We start from the raw sequence: 17,246 nt of genomic DNA on the forward strand, positions 1-17,246 counted from the left end.
TGCAAACAGAAGTCATTATTTGCATGCAAATGAATTGCTGAACAAGTAGGAATGATTCTTCTTTTTTCTTATATTTATTACGTCTGCCTCGGCCTGTGGCTAAAATCTCTTTCAAACCTGCAGATCCCAGAGAACGGGTAAAAGAAGATGAATTGGATATAGTGCTGAGTCCTCAGAGGCGAAGTTTTGGAGGGGGCTGCCATGTTACCGCAGCAGCTGGTGCACGTCGATCTGGGAGCCCCCTGGAGAAAGAGAACGACTGTGTCCGTGTCATTGGTGGGCGCAGAATTGGGAGTGGAAGAATAATCTCCGCACGAAACTTTGACAAAGACCACCGAAGCGGTGAAAAGGACTCAAGAGATGTGAGAGAGAGAGACCGTGACAGGGAATACAAAGACAAGCGTTTCAGGGTTAGTACAAAAGTGGAGGAAGTAGAAATGTGGCTTGGATTTGGCATTTACTTTCTAGGTTAGGCTTTTTTTTAATGCAGAGATTGCAGATTCCTTGTGCATCTTTAAACGCTGGAAATATTTGCAGCCTGAACTTTTGCTAAGATAATGCTAGTATTTTTTCAGACGGAAGCCTTGGGATGCATCAAATTGTTGAACTTGGTAGAAGACTACCATTCCTGTTTTCTGGTTGGAAACAGATGATAGTGCCCCAAACAGGGTTAAGAGTTGGTGAGCTTGCCTTTAAGCATAGGAATAGGTCACTTTTTTCTTCAAAACCTCTGAGGAGGATAAACGTTGCACTTTTCTATCCTTGTGAACATCACAGGATCTTTGATGGGCCAAAACCAGGATGGAGATGTAGCATTCAGCCCAGCAGTCAGAGAGTCCCACCTTTCTCTGTTCGGTTGTCAGATCACGTCTCTTGGTTATTAAAAAGAAACCTATTCAAAATATGAAAAAGGAAAATTAGTTGTAGTCTTGGCCTCTTTAAGGGAACATCCTCACCTCTCAAATTTTTCTGTTAATTTCTTTCTTGCTCAATACCGAGCCAAAGACTAGATAAGAATGTAGTAATGGTGAAAACCTGATATTTCTTGTGACTCCATTTCCTTTTCTGTGCCCTCAGAGGGAATATGGGGACAGCAAGCGTCTCTTTGGGGAACGTCGAAGGAATGACTCCTACACCGAGGAAGAGCCTGAGTGGTTCTCAGCTGGTCCCACAAGTCAGTCAGAAACCATTGAGCTGACAGGGTTTGACGATAAAATCCTGGAAGAGGAACACAAAGGGCGGAAACGAACCAGGCGCCGCACAGCCTCTTTAAAAGAAGGTACTTGATGCCGAAAGCCCCCGTCTGGCTCACCGGCAGAAAGGCTCCATATAAGCGCAACCCAACAATCGTTTCTGTTTGTCCCTCTTTTGTAATTTTATTTGGAAGATGTTATTTTACTGTTATTCAGTAAAATTAGACTGAAATCCTTCTGTTGTAAAATCAACTTTCTGCTTTTGCTTATCACGTGTACCTTTCTTGCACTCTTAAATGAGGTCCAGAATAAATAAGATTTAATGCAAAGGGCAGACTAATGAGGAGGTTTGGGTACTTTAGATCACCAGTGTGGTAGCATGATAACACATACAGATAAATTCATAATATTGACTATTTTTATCTTCATCATAAAGAAATGAGTGGAAGAAAAATATCACAAGTTCTTAATTTGATCCTGGGGGTGGGGGTGGGGGAATGGCTGTAGATGTGAATTTTCTCAAACAAGGTCTTTGCTTGCTTTGTATTTTTTACCTGTTGAACTACATTCTCCATAGTCGGCTCTTTCTAGAAACTCTGTGCTCATGAACCAATGGCTGAATGTGCTTAGCCTCAAGAGGTCTCAGGACTTCCCACAAAAAGGTTTTTGAAATATGGAGTCACAAATATTTGAGACCACCAAAATTAAGACAAGGCCTTTAACTGGTACCTTTCTGGTTTCTCTCCTGAATGTCCAGCAGAGGGGCGCTAACATTTACCTTGAAACAATTATATATAATTGAGAGGAGCTTTTAATGAACTGAACTGTAGCTGCCAGAGCCAGCAGCCAAGCCATTTAGTACCAAATATTTGATTTGAGATGATCCTGAAAATCATTGTGGCTGATTTGGGATTTACTTTTCCAAGGAATAGAATGCAATGGTGGAGTAACTGAGGAGGAAGAACTGCGTACGACTCGCGGCCAGGAGACAGCAGCTGACCAGGAAGTCCCCAGGGAAATGGTCCTGCCAGAGTCAGCCCCAGGAGAGTTTGATTTCAATGAGTTCTTCAACTTGGATAAGAGCGTTCCAGGCTTGGCCTCAGTGAGTACTAAAACAGCATCAATTGCAGTAGGGAACATCTTAAAGCCAGATGCTCTACCTCTGATGAATGAATGCAACTTAGCTGGTTCCTTTGGCTGTGTAGAAGATTTGGGTAAGATTGGTCAATGGAATAGGGAGTTTAAAAATTGCAGAACAGCCTGTTTGGTTGGATCAGTGATGTGTCCTCTCTGGATATGGGGCAATGCACTTCCTTTCTTGGCCTCCTCATTTTGGTGATGGTTGCACAGATATCCTGCAAGGGGATAAACACTGTAAATCCTATTTAAAAAAACATGAATGCTAAACCATGGCAATAACAAGTTTTGCTCTGATTTTTCTATCAACATCCATTGAAGTTCTACAGAGGAGTTTTACTAAACTTCACTTCTGTTCTTAGTGGTTGGAATTCCACAAATCCTTGCAAACACAGTGGCGTTCTCTTGAAAGGCTATGGAAGGAAGTGACTCCAAAGAATATTAGTATCTGACTAGCAGTTATAACCAAATATATTGGTTGCATAATTGGTTTTGGTTAATAACCACAATTAGGCTTCCTAGAAACGAGTGTGCGGAGGTTTTCAGGAGAAAATCTACCGTAATTAGATATAAAGCTAATGTAACATTGGCCTGTTGAGACCTTGGCCTGCTTAGTATTCAAAGTGCAGGTTAATAATTGGGAAGAAGAAAAGAAGGTGGGCAGGAGGAATGAAATAAAAAGCCTGGCTGAGACCCGACACAAATAGGTCTTCAATTCTTCATTGTAGTTCCCACTTGGTAAAATTCACAGGAAGTTTCCAGGGTCTCACCTAGACAGAGTTCACATTTGGACTGAGCTTGCAGCATGTTTTTAATCAGACATTTGATTACCATTCTCTATAAGTGGAGAGACATGAAGGGAATCTTGTCTAATAGAAGGAAACTGCTACGAAAGATTGTACTTGCAGGCATTTTTTTTCTCACAAGGGCTGAATTTAATGCAAATCTCAGCTTTTACCCAGAAAGTGCAAATGCATAAAGTGTTTTTATAGGGTGGATTGCCATTAGTTCTTACAGGGCCAAAATTATGCCTTAGATAGCAAATTCCTTCATGATCATTTGTGCTAAATTCCTTTCCTCCAAAATGATAATTGGCTTCTCCCACCAGAACAGGGTTGCCCTCTTAAGCTGGTTGGGAAGGGTGTGAGGGATGGGATGAGGAATGTTGAGGTACAGATATTGGCATGGTGGACCGTTTACAAAAAGCCAGTTTCACACAGGCTGGTGAAGTTGCTTCCGGCTCCCAGAGGCTACTTCTCTCTCTCTGTTTCCACTGCTGACTGCGGTACTGTGGCCACCACTACCTTTAAAAAACCCAGTTTGTTCTCCAAGCTCTCCTCATTTAGTGGCTAACTTATTTAGCAACAATTTACAAATCGGTCAGTAATTTTTTTAAAAACTCGATTTTTCAGCAACCAGATTTTGTGTGCTTGACAATAGAAACCTTTAATGTGAAACTGATTAAGGTCTGGTGAGTTTTAGGTAGCAATTGTGAAAATTCCAACCTAATTACGGTCAGAGCTGAGCTTGTTAATTTGCGGTCTGCACTTTTCAGGGAAGGGCAAGCAGCTGAGGAAGAGACACCTAAGCAATCTCTCCCCTTTCTCCTCCCCCCCTCCCCCAATGAGGGAGCAAGAAAAAAAAAATGGTGAGGCATAGGACACTGTAAGGGAAAACTTTTATCTGAATGAGACAGTAATTGCCCATGTTCACTTAGCAACCATTTCACTTAAGACTTAAGGAACTGATTGCAGTCACTAAGCAAGGAGAAGGTTGACCCCCACCAGCCTCAATCAATCCTGCAAGATATCAAAAGTACGTTTCAAAGTTACAAAGCACTTTAAATGAAACATTTTCTTATTTGCAAATCTAGAGGAAGCTGATTTGTGATAACATGCTGTGAAAACCAAGTTGACAGCCATCTGTCTAGGACTTAGAGTGTTAGAATCTGGATTTAAAATTGACACGACTTAAATTAAAAAAAATCTGCTTAGTTTTTTTTTGGGGGGAAGAGCTTCAGATCCTTTCATGTATTGCACTAAACCATAATGCGATTTAGTTTTCTTTCTGTATGAGCTCAACCATTGTGGTTTATAAACTCTGATTTGGTGTGATATCATAAGTGAATTGTGATTAAGACCATGACTTAATACATCGCCTCAATCTTGATACATGGGCCAAGCTGTTATACCGAAATGCTCCTTATTGATTAATCAGTGCAGCTTTGAATTTAAAAGAGCAAAAAAGGAGGGAGAGAAAGTACAATATAATTAGTTTCCAGGAAATTACTACAAGGAGCCTCTGCCTTTAGACAGAATGGATTCTACTTAACTGGAGCCAATTGACCATCCGTGTCCATTTTAAATAACTTTCCTATCTGGACTCTTTTGTCTTTGCCCAATTGCCTTTAAATAATTAACACTTGATGAAAAGCTGACTTCAGACTAATCAGTGCTGACTGGTCCCAAGCATGTCCAGAGCGGCCTCTCCTTCCCTGAGCTCAGACTGAGCAATCCATTTCCCAGATGGCCCTGGACAGCTGCCGCTGGTTTTGCTTTGCAGAATTTCAAGTCAGTAGCTTGGTTGCTGCCTAACCAAGTCTTACATGGGTCAGAATAGCAAAGCTAAAATTGGTTTTCTTTTTTTAAAAAAATCCTACATTTGCATTAATATAATCCTGGCCTAAATGCAGGGCAGTGCTAAGAATTTAAGCTCAAAGTAGTGAGACGGGATCAAAAGTACAACAAAATAAATTTATAATAAAAATTGGTCTTCCAACTCTCTTTGCCCTCTGCCAAGTGAAGCTCTCCAGGATATTTCCTATCATTTGCCTATCATTTTCTGTGTTGGTACATTTTTAAAAAGTACCCACTCACATTCTAACTTTCTGAGAATCCCTTGGATATCTTTGTGGAGCCAAAAGCTTTCTTTGAAATGGACATGACCCTGGATGCAAGAACGCCACTTCTGCTCTTCCTCCCCCTTAATTAAACAACCTGGCTTAAAAGGAAATGGGCTTAAAATAATATAAACCCAGAGCTGAGATAATAATACTTTAGTTTTACACATTGAGCTAACCGCTGCTTGTCCGCGTAGAAAGACAAGGTAGTTGAGAGGTAAGGATCATGTCTCCATGATGCAAGCTTCTCTTTGTGAATGACTGTGCTCCTGTTAAAGGAAAATGGCTTTAGAAGAATGTGATCAAAACCTTGATTAGATGTCCTGTGTGGACTCTGTAATGCCTCTTGGTTGTGCTGTACTTTTGGATTTTGGATAGTTGATGAAGCATCCAGAAAATATGTAGCGAACAGCTAACCATATTAACCGTTTTGGCTCAATTATAATCTCGAGAGCTCTGAAATGAGATATAATGGGAAGCAGAGTGATTCCCATTTCTTTCCTCAACAAATGTAGCTTTGGTGCAGAGAATGCCTGATACGGTGATAAAACGCGGGATTGAAAACCCTGTTTCTACATCTTCATGGACTTCTAAAAAAACGTCCCGTTTCTGCAGCTGAAAGATGAAGTGCAAGCTGCTGAAGCAAGTGCCTTTGGAACCAAGGACAGAAATGGATAGAACTTTAGAAAAGAGACATGACTGGTATCCATCTTGTATGTCTGCTTAGACAAGGAAGAGAAAGACAGTGGAGAGTGATAAATTCAGGAAGTAGCCATCTGGTACAGGGGAAAGGATTTTGCAGGGCTTAATAATAAATAAGTGCTACCTCTTATTCACAATTCTCAGACTTCTGTTCTGTCACTGTCTGAAATAATATTCCTTTCCCCTCATGCTATAGATGATAGAAGATGTGCTGGGGGAAGGCTCTGTGTCTGCCAGTAGGTTCAGCCGCTGGTTTTCTAATCCTAGTCGATCTGGAAGCCGCTCAAGTAGTCTTAGATCTACGCCCCACGAAGAGTTGGAGAGATTGGCAGGTAACTGTGTCTTGTCCTTTCAGCCACCATTCCATGCCTTGTAGAGAGCCGTAGGATTGTGAGCTTCTCATGTTGTTGGTTGCTTCTTCCTCTTAAAGCGGTCGCATCTCGCCCATGGAAAGAAATGTCTTGAAAATTGCTGTTGCAGCCTGTGAACGTCTTGCTGGGTTCCCATGCTGTTACTTAGCCGCAAAACTTACAAGGCAGTCCTGGTTTTTACTGTTTCAGGTCTAGAGCAAGGCATTCTGTCCCCTGGCCAGAACTCTGGAAACTACTTTGCTCCCATTCCTTTGGAAGATCATTCTGAAAACAAAGTGGACATCTTAGAGATGCTACAGAAAGCTAAAGTGGACTTAAAGCCTCTCCTCTCGAGTCTTTCAGCCAACAAGGAGAAGCTGAGAGAGAGCAGTAAGTCTCCCATTCTGCTGTTGTACCTCTGCCTTTCGGGCGCCTCTGACCAAAACAGGCCTCAGGGCCACATTTCCCTTTCCATGCAGGAAGCGCTAAGGCTCACTTCAGGAGTCCTCCGGGGTATTTGTTGACTTGCCCCCTTAATTGCCTGGCCTGGGCCTCTTGGTGTGGCTGAAGCTCCCCTCAGGGCCTGAGTGCCATCTAAGGCCACCATGAAGCCACTAAGCACCCGGGTGTTTGCCTCTTGAGCAGCTCTTGCCAATACAGTGTGCTAAATAAATAAATCAATAAATAAAGAAGCTTTTGCCAAACTTGCTTCCAGCCTCCGCTGCCTCAATGGTTTTAGTAAAACTTCAGCAGCTACCCTGGATCTGCCATAAAACAGGAACATTTAAGAAAAAAAGGGGGTGGGGAAGACTAGCACATGAAGTGGCAAGCCATGCTTACAAGACTTGCACAAGGAGGCACTTTAGCTCTTAGTCTTCCTGCTGGAATCCCATCCTGCTGATTATTGAGGCCCACCTGTACCTGTGAGCAACTGGCATGGAAGACCTGCATGTGGCATATGGGCATCCAAGCAGCCCGGCCGGCTTTCAGGACAAAGTCTGTTGGCCACTTGAAACAGATGCAGCCACGTGCCTGGTGCTGAAGGCCTGTTTGCATCTTTTGCTTTGTGGCCTTCAAATTACGTGGAGAGCAGAACTTTTATTTTTGTTTCGCAGCTTGGCTAATGAATGTGCATGCTGGAAAACGGAGGGTTTGGTCCTGCAACAGGGGCATCTTGCTAACTGAATCCCGAGCCTTTTTTGCAGGCTCCAGGCTTCCTACTGAAATATTGCCGAGTGTGTTTGGAAAGACGGAGTGAAGCAAATTGGGACTAGGCCTCTCCTTCCGTGAATGCCTCTCGGTTGCCGCTTTAGTCACCAGGTTTGCCTGTCCCAGGGTTTCTGTCAGGAAATCCAGGCCAAGGGTTCCCTCCTCTCCTCCTGCCTGGAACTGTCTGGCCAAGACGAGCTGCTTTTAGGGGCTCCCTGCCTGGGCTTTGCCAGCCGCTGCCAGGCCCCCAAACAGATGCCGTCTCTCTAACAGACATGACCAGCAGAGTCCTGTAAGCAAAACTCTGGACTGGCACGCTTGTACTGTGCTGCTTTGACGCTACCTGTCCTCCATTGTTAGATGGAGGATAATTCAAGTGCTGCTTCTGCAAGAGAGGAAATAGCCATTTTTCAAATCTGATTGTTGTACATCGTACCAAAACGAAATGAATAGAAAAAGCCCCTGTGGATGGATGGAAGCGCTGTCTTTCAAAGCCAGGCTGGGAAGTACCGTACTGTAAGGGTGGACTTCCTCCTTCATTCCGAAGCAAACCTATCTGGCCCGTGGAAAGGAATGTATGTACTACGAAGACCTTGCGGGTTCCTGTTGTGTTCCTTAGCAGCAAAACGTACAAAGCGCAAGCAGGCCGCCCAGAATTGCTTGTTTGGTGAGATGGGCCGCTATATAAATTGGATAAATAAGTACAGTTTAATTGCACCCTCGTTAGTGTTTGTGTTGCCCAAAGGATTGCAAACTGCACAACAGAGTGTTTGCTTCCTAGTGTGAACTTCTGCTCAGAAGTGGAAATGAGTGAGATGATGCCTCAGGCTTCATTGGTGTCAGTGAGCTTTCTGTTTTTGCTTTAATCCCTCCCACCGCATCCCACATTAGAAGCCCCAATGATTCAGATACACCGGCACTGAATTTCCATTAAAAATTCTTGGAAGAAATTATTGTTCAAGAAGTGCGTTGCTCCATTGGCAGATTTCACAATCTCTCTTATGTTTTGGGGTGTAAAATACACTTGAAAAGTGCCCTTGTAAAGCACTGCTTGTGTCAGTGAGGCTTGTGTACTGTGAGCATGTATAGCTGGTTGTTTTTTGTTTCCCTTGTGTGTGCATTAAATTGTGCAAACCTGTTTGCTGCCTAATTATTTTCACTTCAGATTCAGAAATGTTGGCATCCTGATGATTGAAAAATCCATTTGATTTCCTCGGTCTGCATGATCCCTTCCCTTATTTGATGAGTTTGCTATATAGATGCCCTGGAAGATTTATTTCAGATCCGGTTGTAGCTTGAATGTTAGTTCCTAGCATGGCTTCGGAATCCCTACTATTTTAATAGTCCTCCCGAATAAAAGTGGAACCTGCTTATAAACTATTCTAACAGTCTCTGTACACCCCAAGTCTGCACTTAGTTCTTCATTATCCATCCTCCTCCCCCCTCCCCCACCTTTTTTCTCTCCAGCACATTCAGGAGTTGTCCTTTCAGTGGAGGAAGTAGAAGCTGGGCTGAAAGGCCTGAAAATGGATCAGGAGGGGAAAACTGCAGCCCCCTTAATGGCAGAGCGGATGGAGGAGTCCCTAAATGTGGCTGATTCACGGCACTTTAAAGACGGGGACATGTCTGCTTTCAACAAGTTAGTCAGTACCATGAAGGCAAGCGGAACTCTACCTTCACAACCCAAAGTCAATGTAAGTAATAAAGTCCACCACTCCTGATCTTGGGCTACATGCAGAACTGCCCCCAAATGCTACAGAGGTGTAACGTGCATAATTTATATAATAAATGTTCACTTTCCCTACACATAGCCTTTTCTTTTTTAGCATATCAGCATACAAGTTGATATGAGGCTTAGCTTTAAAGCACCCATTTTGGCAATTTAAGAAAATGCTCTGGAAATGTTTGGGTCCAAAAGTATCTGCGAGCATTCCCACGTAGAAGCTTTTATTCATTTTTAAATTTTTATTTATTAGACAAATTTATATGACTGCCCAACTCACAGGCGACTCCAAGCGGCTTTCAACGTTCATGGAAAGATAGCATTGCCACCAGGGATGCTAATTCCATTTCAGTCTGTCATAATGCTTAAGCATTTGAGTAGACTCAGTGACTAAATATACTTTTTTTTTAAAAAAAAAGGAAAAAAACCCCTCACTAGCTTCCATTTAGATGGAAACCAATCCCGCCTCCAGCAAACCTTGTTTCTAGGATACAAGATTGAGTTTCTGATGCACTTTGGGGAGGCCCTGCACCTGCACCTGAATTAGACGTTTGTTCTGGGGAAAATTTGTCCTGCAAATTTTTTTTTTTTTTTTTTTGTTTACATTTATACCCCGCCCTTCTCCGAAGACTCAGGGCGGCTTACAGTGTATAAGGCAATAGTCTCATTCTATTTGTATATTTTTACAAAGTCAACTTATTGCCCCCCCAACAATCTGGGTCCTCATTTTACCTACCTTATAAAGGATGGAAGGCTGAGTCAACCTTGGGCCGGGCTCGAACCTGCAGTAATTGCAGGCTACTGTGTTCTTAATAAGCCTTAATAACAGGCTTTTACCAGCGTGAGCTAAACCGGCCCCTTAGGAAGTGGCCCACAATGTATATTGAACTTTTGCTTTGCTGACTGTTTTGAATGAGAGGGGAAAAAGCACCCTTGCCCTTTTGCAGGTACAGTTACATGTGTCCTGTCTGAGGGAGGGCATTGCTGCTGCGCTACCGCACCTCACAAAGCTGTCTCTACTCTTTGTTTTGGGGGAGGTGGGGCTTTGTATGAAGATGAATCCAGAGACTGTGATTTGTAAACCACGGCTATAACGCTTTAGTATTGATGCCAGGAAGCAGGCAGCTGTGTCTTCCTCAACAAATCACATGTAAAAAAGTAGCTGACTATAATGCAGAAACTGAACAAAATTCTCTAGTTCCCTGCATGGCGCTCTTTTTATCAACTCTGAGGTCTGTTTACAATTGATACATCTGTTGATAAGAGCAGGTCTCATTCGATGCAATATTCTGTAAAGGAATGTCCTCAGTTGTAGCTCCTGCCAGGTTCTTCTGCAGAAGCAGTTTTCAGCTGCTGCTGTTTGGCTGGTAGATCTTCAAGAGGAGAAAACTCTCCTTTGGAAATAGTCCAGGGGCATAAATATCCTTCGAACTCAAGATAACTTTTGTGAGAGGGTAGAGCAGAGATCAGAGAGAAACTGGTGAGAGAATATTGTGCTCATAGCTGCAATGGCTGCTGCCTTTTGGGGCCTGCCTTGATTATTCAGACATGCCAACTGGCACCTTGAATCATCAAGAAAAGCAAATCTTACCTCCTGGTAAAGGTTGGTATATCTCTGTGGACTCCTTAGATGAAACGTCGGTGGCCTCCAAACTCATAGTTCACCAGGACATGTAACCTTAAGTCACAGAAACATTGAATTGGAAGAGGTCACTGAGGTCATCAAATCCAGCCTCCTATTAGAGCCTCTCACCAGCTGTTCTGCTTTGGAACACATCCAGGGAAGGAATACCCTCCACCCTACCCACTCCAGGAGCATGGGTGGAATCTCTGTTTGTTGGAGAATGAGGAAAAGGGTGGACCCTAATACAGGGGTCCCTAAGCCCCAATCCGTGGACCGGCACTGGGCCACAGCATGACAGAATCCGGGCCATGCAAACAAGCCCCATTCGCCCCCTCCGCCCTGCGGAAATTTTTTTCTCCGTGGAATCAGTCCCTGGTGCCCAAAAGGTTGGGGGCCGCTGCCCTAAAAGACAGTGAAGGAACCTGGATGAGTGGATCATGTGCACTGGGAACGTGTGGTGAAAAGTATAAATAAATAGCAGTCCCAGCTCATGACCTGCCTTTGCCTTTTACTGAGATTCTTGGGCAAATTATTCCCGCTCATTTGCTTTCCTGAGAAGTTGATCCTTAGGACCACACCCAGCACAGAAAACATATTACAATTGAAAATGTATTCTACCACTTCAAAATTCCAAAGGTGCCATAAGCTCAATTTGGAGACTCCCTAAATATTTCTTTGCTAAAGCTAGAGAGAAGAGGCTTCCTTTACTGTTTAATCTGGACTCTTGCTAGAGGCAAATTCAGCTGCAAACACATTGCAGAACTATTTCCCCTGTGGTTTGTTATCAATAGAATTTATTAAATTAATTAAATTAAAAACCAGATTAGTAATTTCACACATGCAAACAAAGTATTAAGATCCAAATTAGGCATATCAGGAACTACTAAATATTGTCCAAACACTTTGATGATGATAGTGTTGGTTTGTTACTTTGGATTAAATCAGCCAAATAAGTGTTTGGACTGCTAGGGAGCAACCCAGCCATGGCCTTTCAATTGCCTGAGTCAGATGGCCACATACCTGGTGGCAAAATAGACACTTAGCACCTCATCGATTGAAGGGCGCTTCCATTTGCATGTGGTGATGGACACTGGTTGAGTTTGGATCAGACAGCGAATTTTAGCAAGCAAGAGAGATCGCAGACATGTTGTTTTTCTTTCAGCAAACTTCTGAAAACCCACTGATGTTACCTTCTGAGATGCCGGGCCAGGCAGCTACAAAGAATATCTTGCAGGTATGATAACAATCTCTTATTTTGTTCAGACTCCTGCTGAAAACATTTCTGGCTATAGTATTAAGAGTATCAAGTAGAGCATTTTAATTATTCTAAAATTTTTCTATATGGTCCATAAAACATACAATAATCATGTAATATCTGTAAATTAAGAATGCAGCATTTGAAGACTGATTTAATTATTCTGACTGCATATGATTGAATGGTATTAGAACAGCTTTCTTCTCCACACCTCCCACTTTCTGCTTTTGCAGACCTTAGAATTAACCTATGACCCACTAACCTTGAAAAGAACACAGTTAGCAAACTGGCATTCTTAGGAGTTATTTCAAACTTCCCAACTGACCTCACACCTCAACTTGATACCTGTTTGTTTGTTTGTTTGTTGCATGTTTATTGATAGAGGTTTCCAATGCCCTAAGCAGAGAGCTACAGTGTTTGTGAGCATTGTAATTATACTGTCAGAAAAATGGCGGAATGCATAACTGGAGGTTTAAAAGAGCTGTGTTCTTCCCAAGGAGATCCTGGGGCCCTCCCCTTCTTGCAGACAGACGTCATCCAATGTCCTCAGCACCTTGATGGGGGGCTTGGAGCCCGTTCCCTCCCTCCTTGCCCAGAGAGCCTCCTCTCCACCACAGCCTCCCATCTCACAGATGTTTCCCACTCGGGCTGCTTCGGCTGACTACTTGAGGCATCGCATCCCATCTCCAGTTGGTGAGAAACGTTCCTGCTCAGGTAGTTTCTGTAACGTAGATGGTAGCCAGTTCATGTCTGAAGCATGACCCTTCTGTGAGATCAAGTCATAGAATGGATGGGACCTGGCTGGAATTTACCTGATCGAGTCCTTTGCCCAGAATACTGCTGTAGCATCCCAATAGGCTGCAGGTCCAGAGTAGCTGAAAATTTCTGACTGGAATAAGCCAGAGTCAAGTTCTAAATAATGTTGAGATCAACATTAAGCACAAAAGCAGAAGAAACCTCTTGGCTGCTTTCACTGTGTGTTGCTTTCAGGGGATTGGCAGAGAGAGTGAGACTGGCCTTTCTGCCTACTGGTGTGTTTTTAACCATTTTAAAACATTAGAACTATAATTTCCACCGAAGGAAAGAGCTCGTGTCTTACTGGTGAAATTACTCATGGTCTTATTCTAGGTTTTGCACCAGGGGCACAGCAGTTGCTGACGGATCCATTTCAGGGGATTCGAAAACCAGTGAGCCCAGCTGCTGCCCAGGTAAGGGAAGGAGCCGGCTCCTCTCCATCTCACTTGGCGTTAAGAGTGGATCTAGATCAGGGGTCTCCAACCTTGGGAAGTTTAAGACTTGTGGACTTCAACTCCCAGAATTCCTCAGCCACAACGTTGTCAAGGTTGAAGACCCCTGATCTAGAGGGAACACTTTCATCCAACTGAGTAAAATGTTGTATTTTGAGTGTGAAAACTCTGCAGCTAAAATGTTCCTCCGGAATTTATACCCAGAATAATTTGCCATCCTTTCCTAATTCTGGAGGTCAGAGCATTTTGCTCTGGGAGACCTTATGTTTTAGAAAATGCTGGGAGGCGTGAAAATGTCAAAATGCACACACCCATAACCACTTTTTCCTGATTATTTAAGAGGATGGTGACAATGGGGAAAACCACATTTAATGGGATCCAAGAAATGTGAAGCAATGGGAAAAAAGATAATCTACTTTAGAATAGAATACTTGTAAATACTTGTAAAATAGCAATACAGTTATTTAGAGCAGGGCTCCCCAACCTTTTGGACCTCAGGGACCACCGAGTTCGTAATTTTAAATCCTGTGGACCACTAATACAAATCCAGTGCGCCGCTTGCTGAAGCATCTGGACTCCCAGTGATGGGATGGGGTTCTTCAGGCGCTCTCCCTCCTCTCTTTCTCTCTCTCTCTCTCTCTCCCACTCATTCTCTCTCTGATTCCCTCTCTGTCTCTTTCTCTCTCTCTCATTCTTTCTTTTTCTCTCTCTCTCTCATTCTGCCTCTTTCTTTCTCTCTCTCTCTCTCATTCTCTCTCTCTCCCGCTCCCACTCTTCTCATTCTCTCTCTTTCATTCTCTCTCTCTTTCTCTCTCTGTCTCATTCTCTCTCTCTCTCTCTGATTCTCTGTCTCTTTCTCTCTCTCCCCTCCTTCTCTCTCCTTCTCTCTTCCCCTTCTCTCTCTCTTTCTCTCTTTCTCTCTGCCCCTCTCTTTCCCACTCTTTCTCTCATTCTCTCTCTCTCTCCTTCTTTCATTCTGTCTCTTCTCTCTCCCTTTCTCTCTCTCCCTGTCTCTTTCTCTCTCCCCCACTCTTTCATTCTCTTTCTTTCTCTCTCTCATCTCATGGGCCAGCCAGTGTCTTGGGGCTGAGAGGAAGTCAAGCATATCCCTGAGAAACCGAGGTGCATGGAGCACCAACAAGGGCCGGCAAGATCCAACAAGAGACGAAGCTTCGCTCTCCCTCTGGAATATGGAGCGAATCTCCATCCCCCCCTCCCCTCCCCTCCCCTTGCCAGGGGAGGAGTGACTGGGAAGGGAGGGCAAGGGGCGGGGACAGCCACTGGTGGTTCAGCCGACAGGAAGCTACAGCAGAGGGAAGAAACAGCCCGAGGTTCTGTTGCTTCGGGCCGCCTGCACCACCATCCCCCCCCCACACCATTACCTCATTCCAGCCGGCAAGGGCTGCGCTGCAAAGTTGCAAGTTGCACAAACCTCCCTCTACGGCTGAGATTTCCAGCCCCACCATGAGCTGCCTGGCCAGTCCCATCTTCCAGAGCTCTAATCACAGGACTGGCCATTGCTCATCCTGGAGCAGCTCCTCCACCCGGGTGCGCCATGGACCACCAACATTTTCTCATGGACCACCGGTTGGTGACCACTGATTTAGAGAGTATATTTGATAGTATTCATAGTGCTGCAGCTCTGAGAAGTAGCCTTTGTTTAATTTAACCTATATACATAGGGTGTCCCTTAAGTGGAAGTAAATCCTGCAATGCACCAGATGAAGTTATTATAGGAGAAACAAGAGTGTGGTGTAGCATGACACGCTCTGCAGAGTAGCAGTGAATGATGTGCCTACTTTCTAATAGAAAATTGTGAAGTACAAAAATCTGAAAGCAGTAAAGACCAGTGTCCACAGTCACAGTAGACAGAAGTGGTGAAATGCCATCTTGATTAGGGTCTTGGCTGATTGAAGCCTTCTTGATTTCAGATGGGTCCTCTTGAGTTGCAGCAAGCTGCTTTAGAAGGTCTCTCTCTTCCACATGACTTAGCTATGCAAGTGCCAAATTTCTACCAACCAGGTTTTGGCAAACTACAGATGGATAAAAATCGAGACGGCTTCAGGAACCGGTGAGTTTAAATTTCAGGCTGGAAGTTGGAAATGCTAAACAAATGTCAAACTGCCTGCCCATCTACCTCGGTTTCTCCACCTTCAAAGTAAAGTGAAGCAAGAGGAGAAATCTGCTATTCCTTGCTGGAAAACTTTCAGCCAGGATTTTATTTCCTTGCAGGCAGACAAAGATGTTCTAACGTGAATTTCTGTTTGATAGGCAGCCGCGCATGACTCATTCTCCTGCCTCTCTGGGGCTCCGAGGAAACGCCTCTTCTCCTCCGACCACTGCTGCTTCCATCACTAGCATGGTCAGTGTCTCACCGGCCATTGCAAAAATGTGGCAGGTTTTTATGTTTAAGTTCTGTATGACAGATGCGAGATGAAAAGAAAGCAAGTAATTTGAAAAGTTCAAACAAATAGAAGGCAGATTTCCTTAGTGTGATTGAGGGGAGAGGGCTGGCAGCGTTTTCCATTCTAATTCACCCTGATTATTTATGTTTTTTTGTCTTAGATTATTATTATTGCATATGTTGGGTCCATAAACATAACCAAAACTGGTTATTTGGGGACAAATATATTAAATAATAATTGTTGGTTTATGCTTTTGCAGCTATCTCCTTCCTTTACTCCTACCTCAGTGATACGCAAGATGTATGAAAGCAAAGACAAGAGCAAAGATGAGCCCCATGCAGCCAAGTTGAAATCAAGTGAGAGAGAAGAAGGTCCGAGGACAACCGAAGGTAGGTTTGCTCACATCTGGGTAAAGAGAAATGATTCCTTAAAGGCACTTCTAGAAAGGAAGAGCAGATAAAAAACTCTTGACTGTAGGTCTTCCTAAAGTTAAGAAATTTCTGAAGGGGGCTTTTATCTAAGAGGAGAGCTCTTGGTAGCCTTGGCCATTGTATCAAGATCCAGAGGCATTATGGAGACTAAACAAATAACCTGTGGCTCCATCTCCAGAGAATGCTTTGATATATTGGTAAATTATTCCTGGATTTGGGAACAAGGCTATCACTCTGGCTGCTCCTCCAACAAGACAGTTGTCCATGGAACAGATCTTACAGCCAGAGAAGAGACACGTAATGTAAGGGAAAAGCACAACTGTTTTTCTTCCTACTCCAAAGGATGAAAAGCTCCTCCAGCTATGGGACACTACAAAGCTGCAGTTATAGGCAAGGAAGGGTTGCAACCACACCTGGAGTCATTGTGCTCTTGAGCTCGCCTTCATGTTTTCCCTTGAGTGTTTCAAGGGAAACAGGCCCTTGAGTCGGCCAAGAAGGTTTCTTCATGCTGAGAAGAAGGTAGATCATACCATTGCACATGATGGTTGAGCTCGACTTCTTTTGTGTTCCTCTGCAGAGAGTCTTTTGCCACCCAGGTCCACAGATCATGTCGATCAAGAGAATTCGCCCTCCGTAGCTCCCAAACTAACATCACTGCAGCGTTCCACATGTTCCACCCCACTTTCTCAAGCCAACCGTTGCACCAAAGAACAGGACTACAGGCCAAAGTCTTCTGGGAGAAAAACTCCTACAATGGCTTCTCCAGTTCCAGGGAATACTTTCCTCCGTCCAATCCACCAAGTTCCCCTGGTTCCTCATGTTCCGATGGTACGACCTGCTCATCAGTTGCCCCCAGGATTAGTCCAGAGGATGCTGGCACAAGGCATTCATCCACAGCACCTTCCTCCTCTGCTACAAGCAGGTAAGCTTCAGCTTCACTCCTGGTTGAAGGGGCCTCATTGACCAATTAGCCCTTCCTTTATGCCCAGCGTTTCTACATGGGGTGTCAGGCATTGCCGAAAGATTTGCACACGCACACACAGTCTTTTGATCTTACTGCAAGTTAGGAGT

The 17,246-nt window shown here is 43.9% G+C and overlaps 1 protein-coding gene across 5 annotated transcripts in view; it reads left to right on the plus strand.

Moving 5' to 3' along the window:
• The window catches only part of EIF4ENIF1 (eukaryotic translation initiation factor 4E nuclear import factor 1), a 29,619-nt gene that overhangs the window by 10,153 nt on the left and 2,220 nt on the right, over positions 1-17,246 (plus strand). For 2 of the 5 annotated variants that reach the window (XM_058158111.1, XM_058158112.1), the window contains exons 5-17: positions 124-410; positions 1,078-1,279; positions 2,120-2,295; positions 6,128-6,263; positions 6,492-6,671; positions 8,958-9,184; positions 12,000-12,071; positions 12,590-12,785; positions 13,221-13,300; positions 15,271-15,410; positions 15,611-15,701; positions 16,004-16,133; positions 16,753-17,097. In XM_058158111.1, coding sequence (XP_058014094.1) covers positions 124-410; positions 1,078-1,279; positions 2,120-2,295; positions 6,128-6,263; positions 6,492-6,671; positions 8,958-9,184; positions 12,000-12,071; positions 12,590-12,785; positions 13,221-13,300; positions 15,271-15,410; positions 15,611-15,701; positions 16,004-16,133; positions 16,753-17,097 — 2,262 coding nt within the window. The remainder of the gene's footprint in view (positions 1-123; positions 411-1,077; positions 1,280-2,119; positions 2,296-6,127; positions 6,264-6,491; positions 6,672-8,957; positions 9,185-11,999; positions 12,072-12,589; positions 12,786-13,220; positions 13,301-15,270; positions 15,411-15,610; positions 15,702-16,003; positions 16,134-16,752; positions 17,098-17,246) is intronic. The other 3 variants (XM_058158113.1, XM_058158114.1, XM_058158116.1) reach the window with 3 other exon arrangements.

Source organism: Ahaetulla prasina, chromosome 15 (genome assembly GCF_028640845.1).
Source record: "Ahaetulla prasina isolate Xishuangbanna chromosome 15, ASM2864084v1, whole genome shotgun sequence".
Lineage (NCBI taxonomy): Eukaryota > Metazoa > Chordata > Lepidosauria > Squamata > Colubridae > Ahaetulla > Ahaetulla prasina.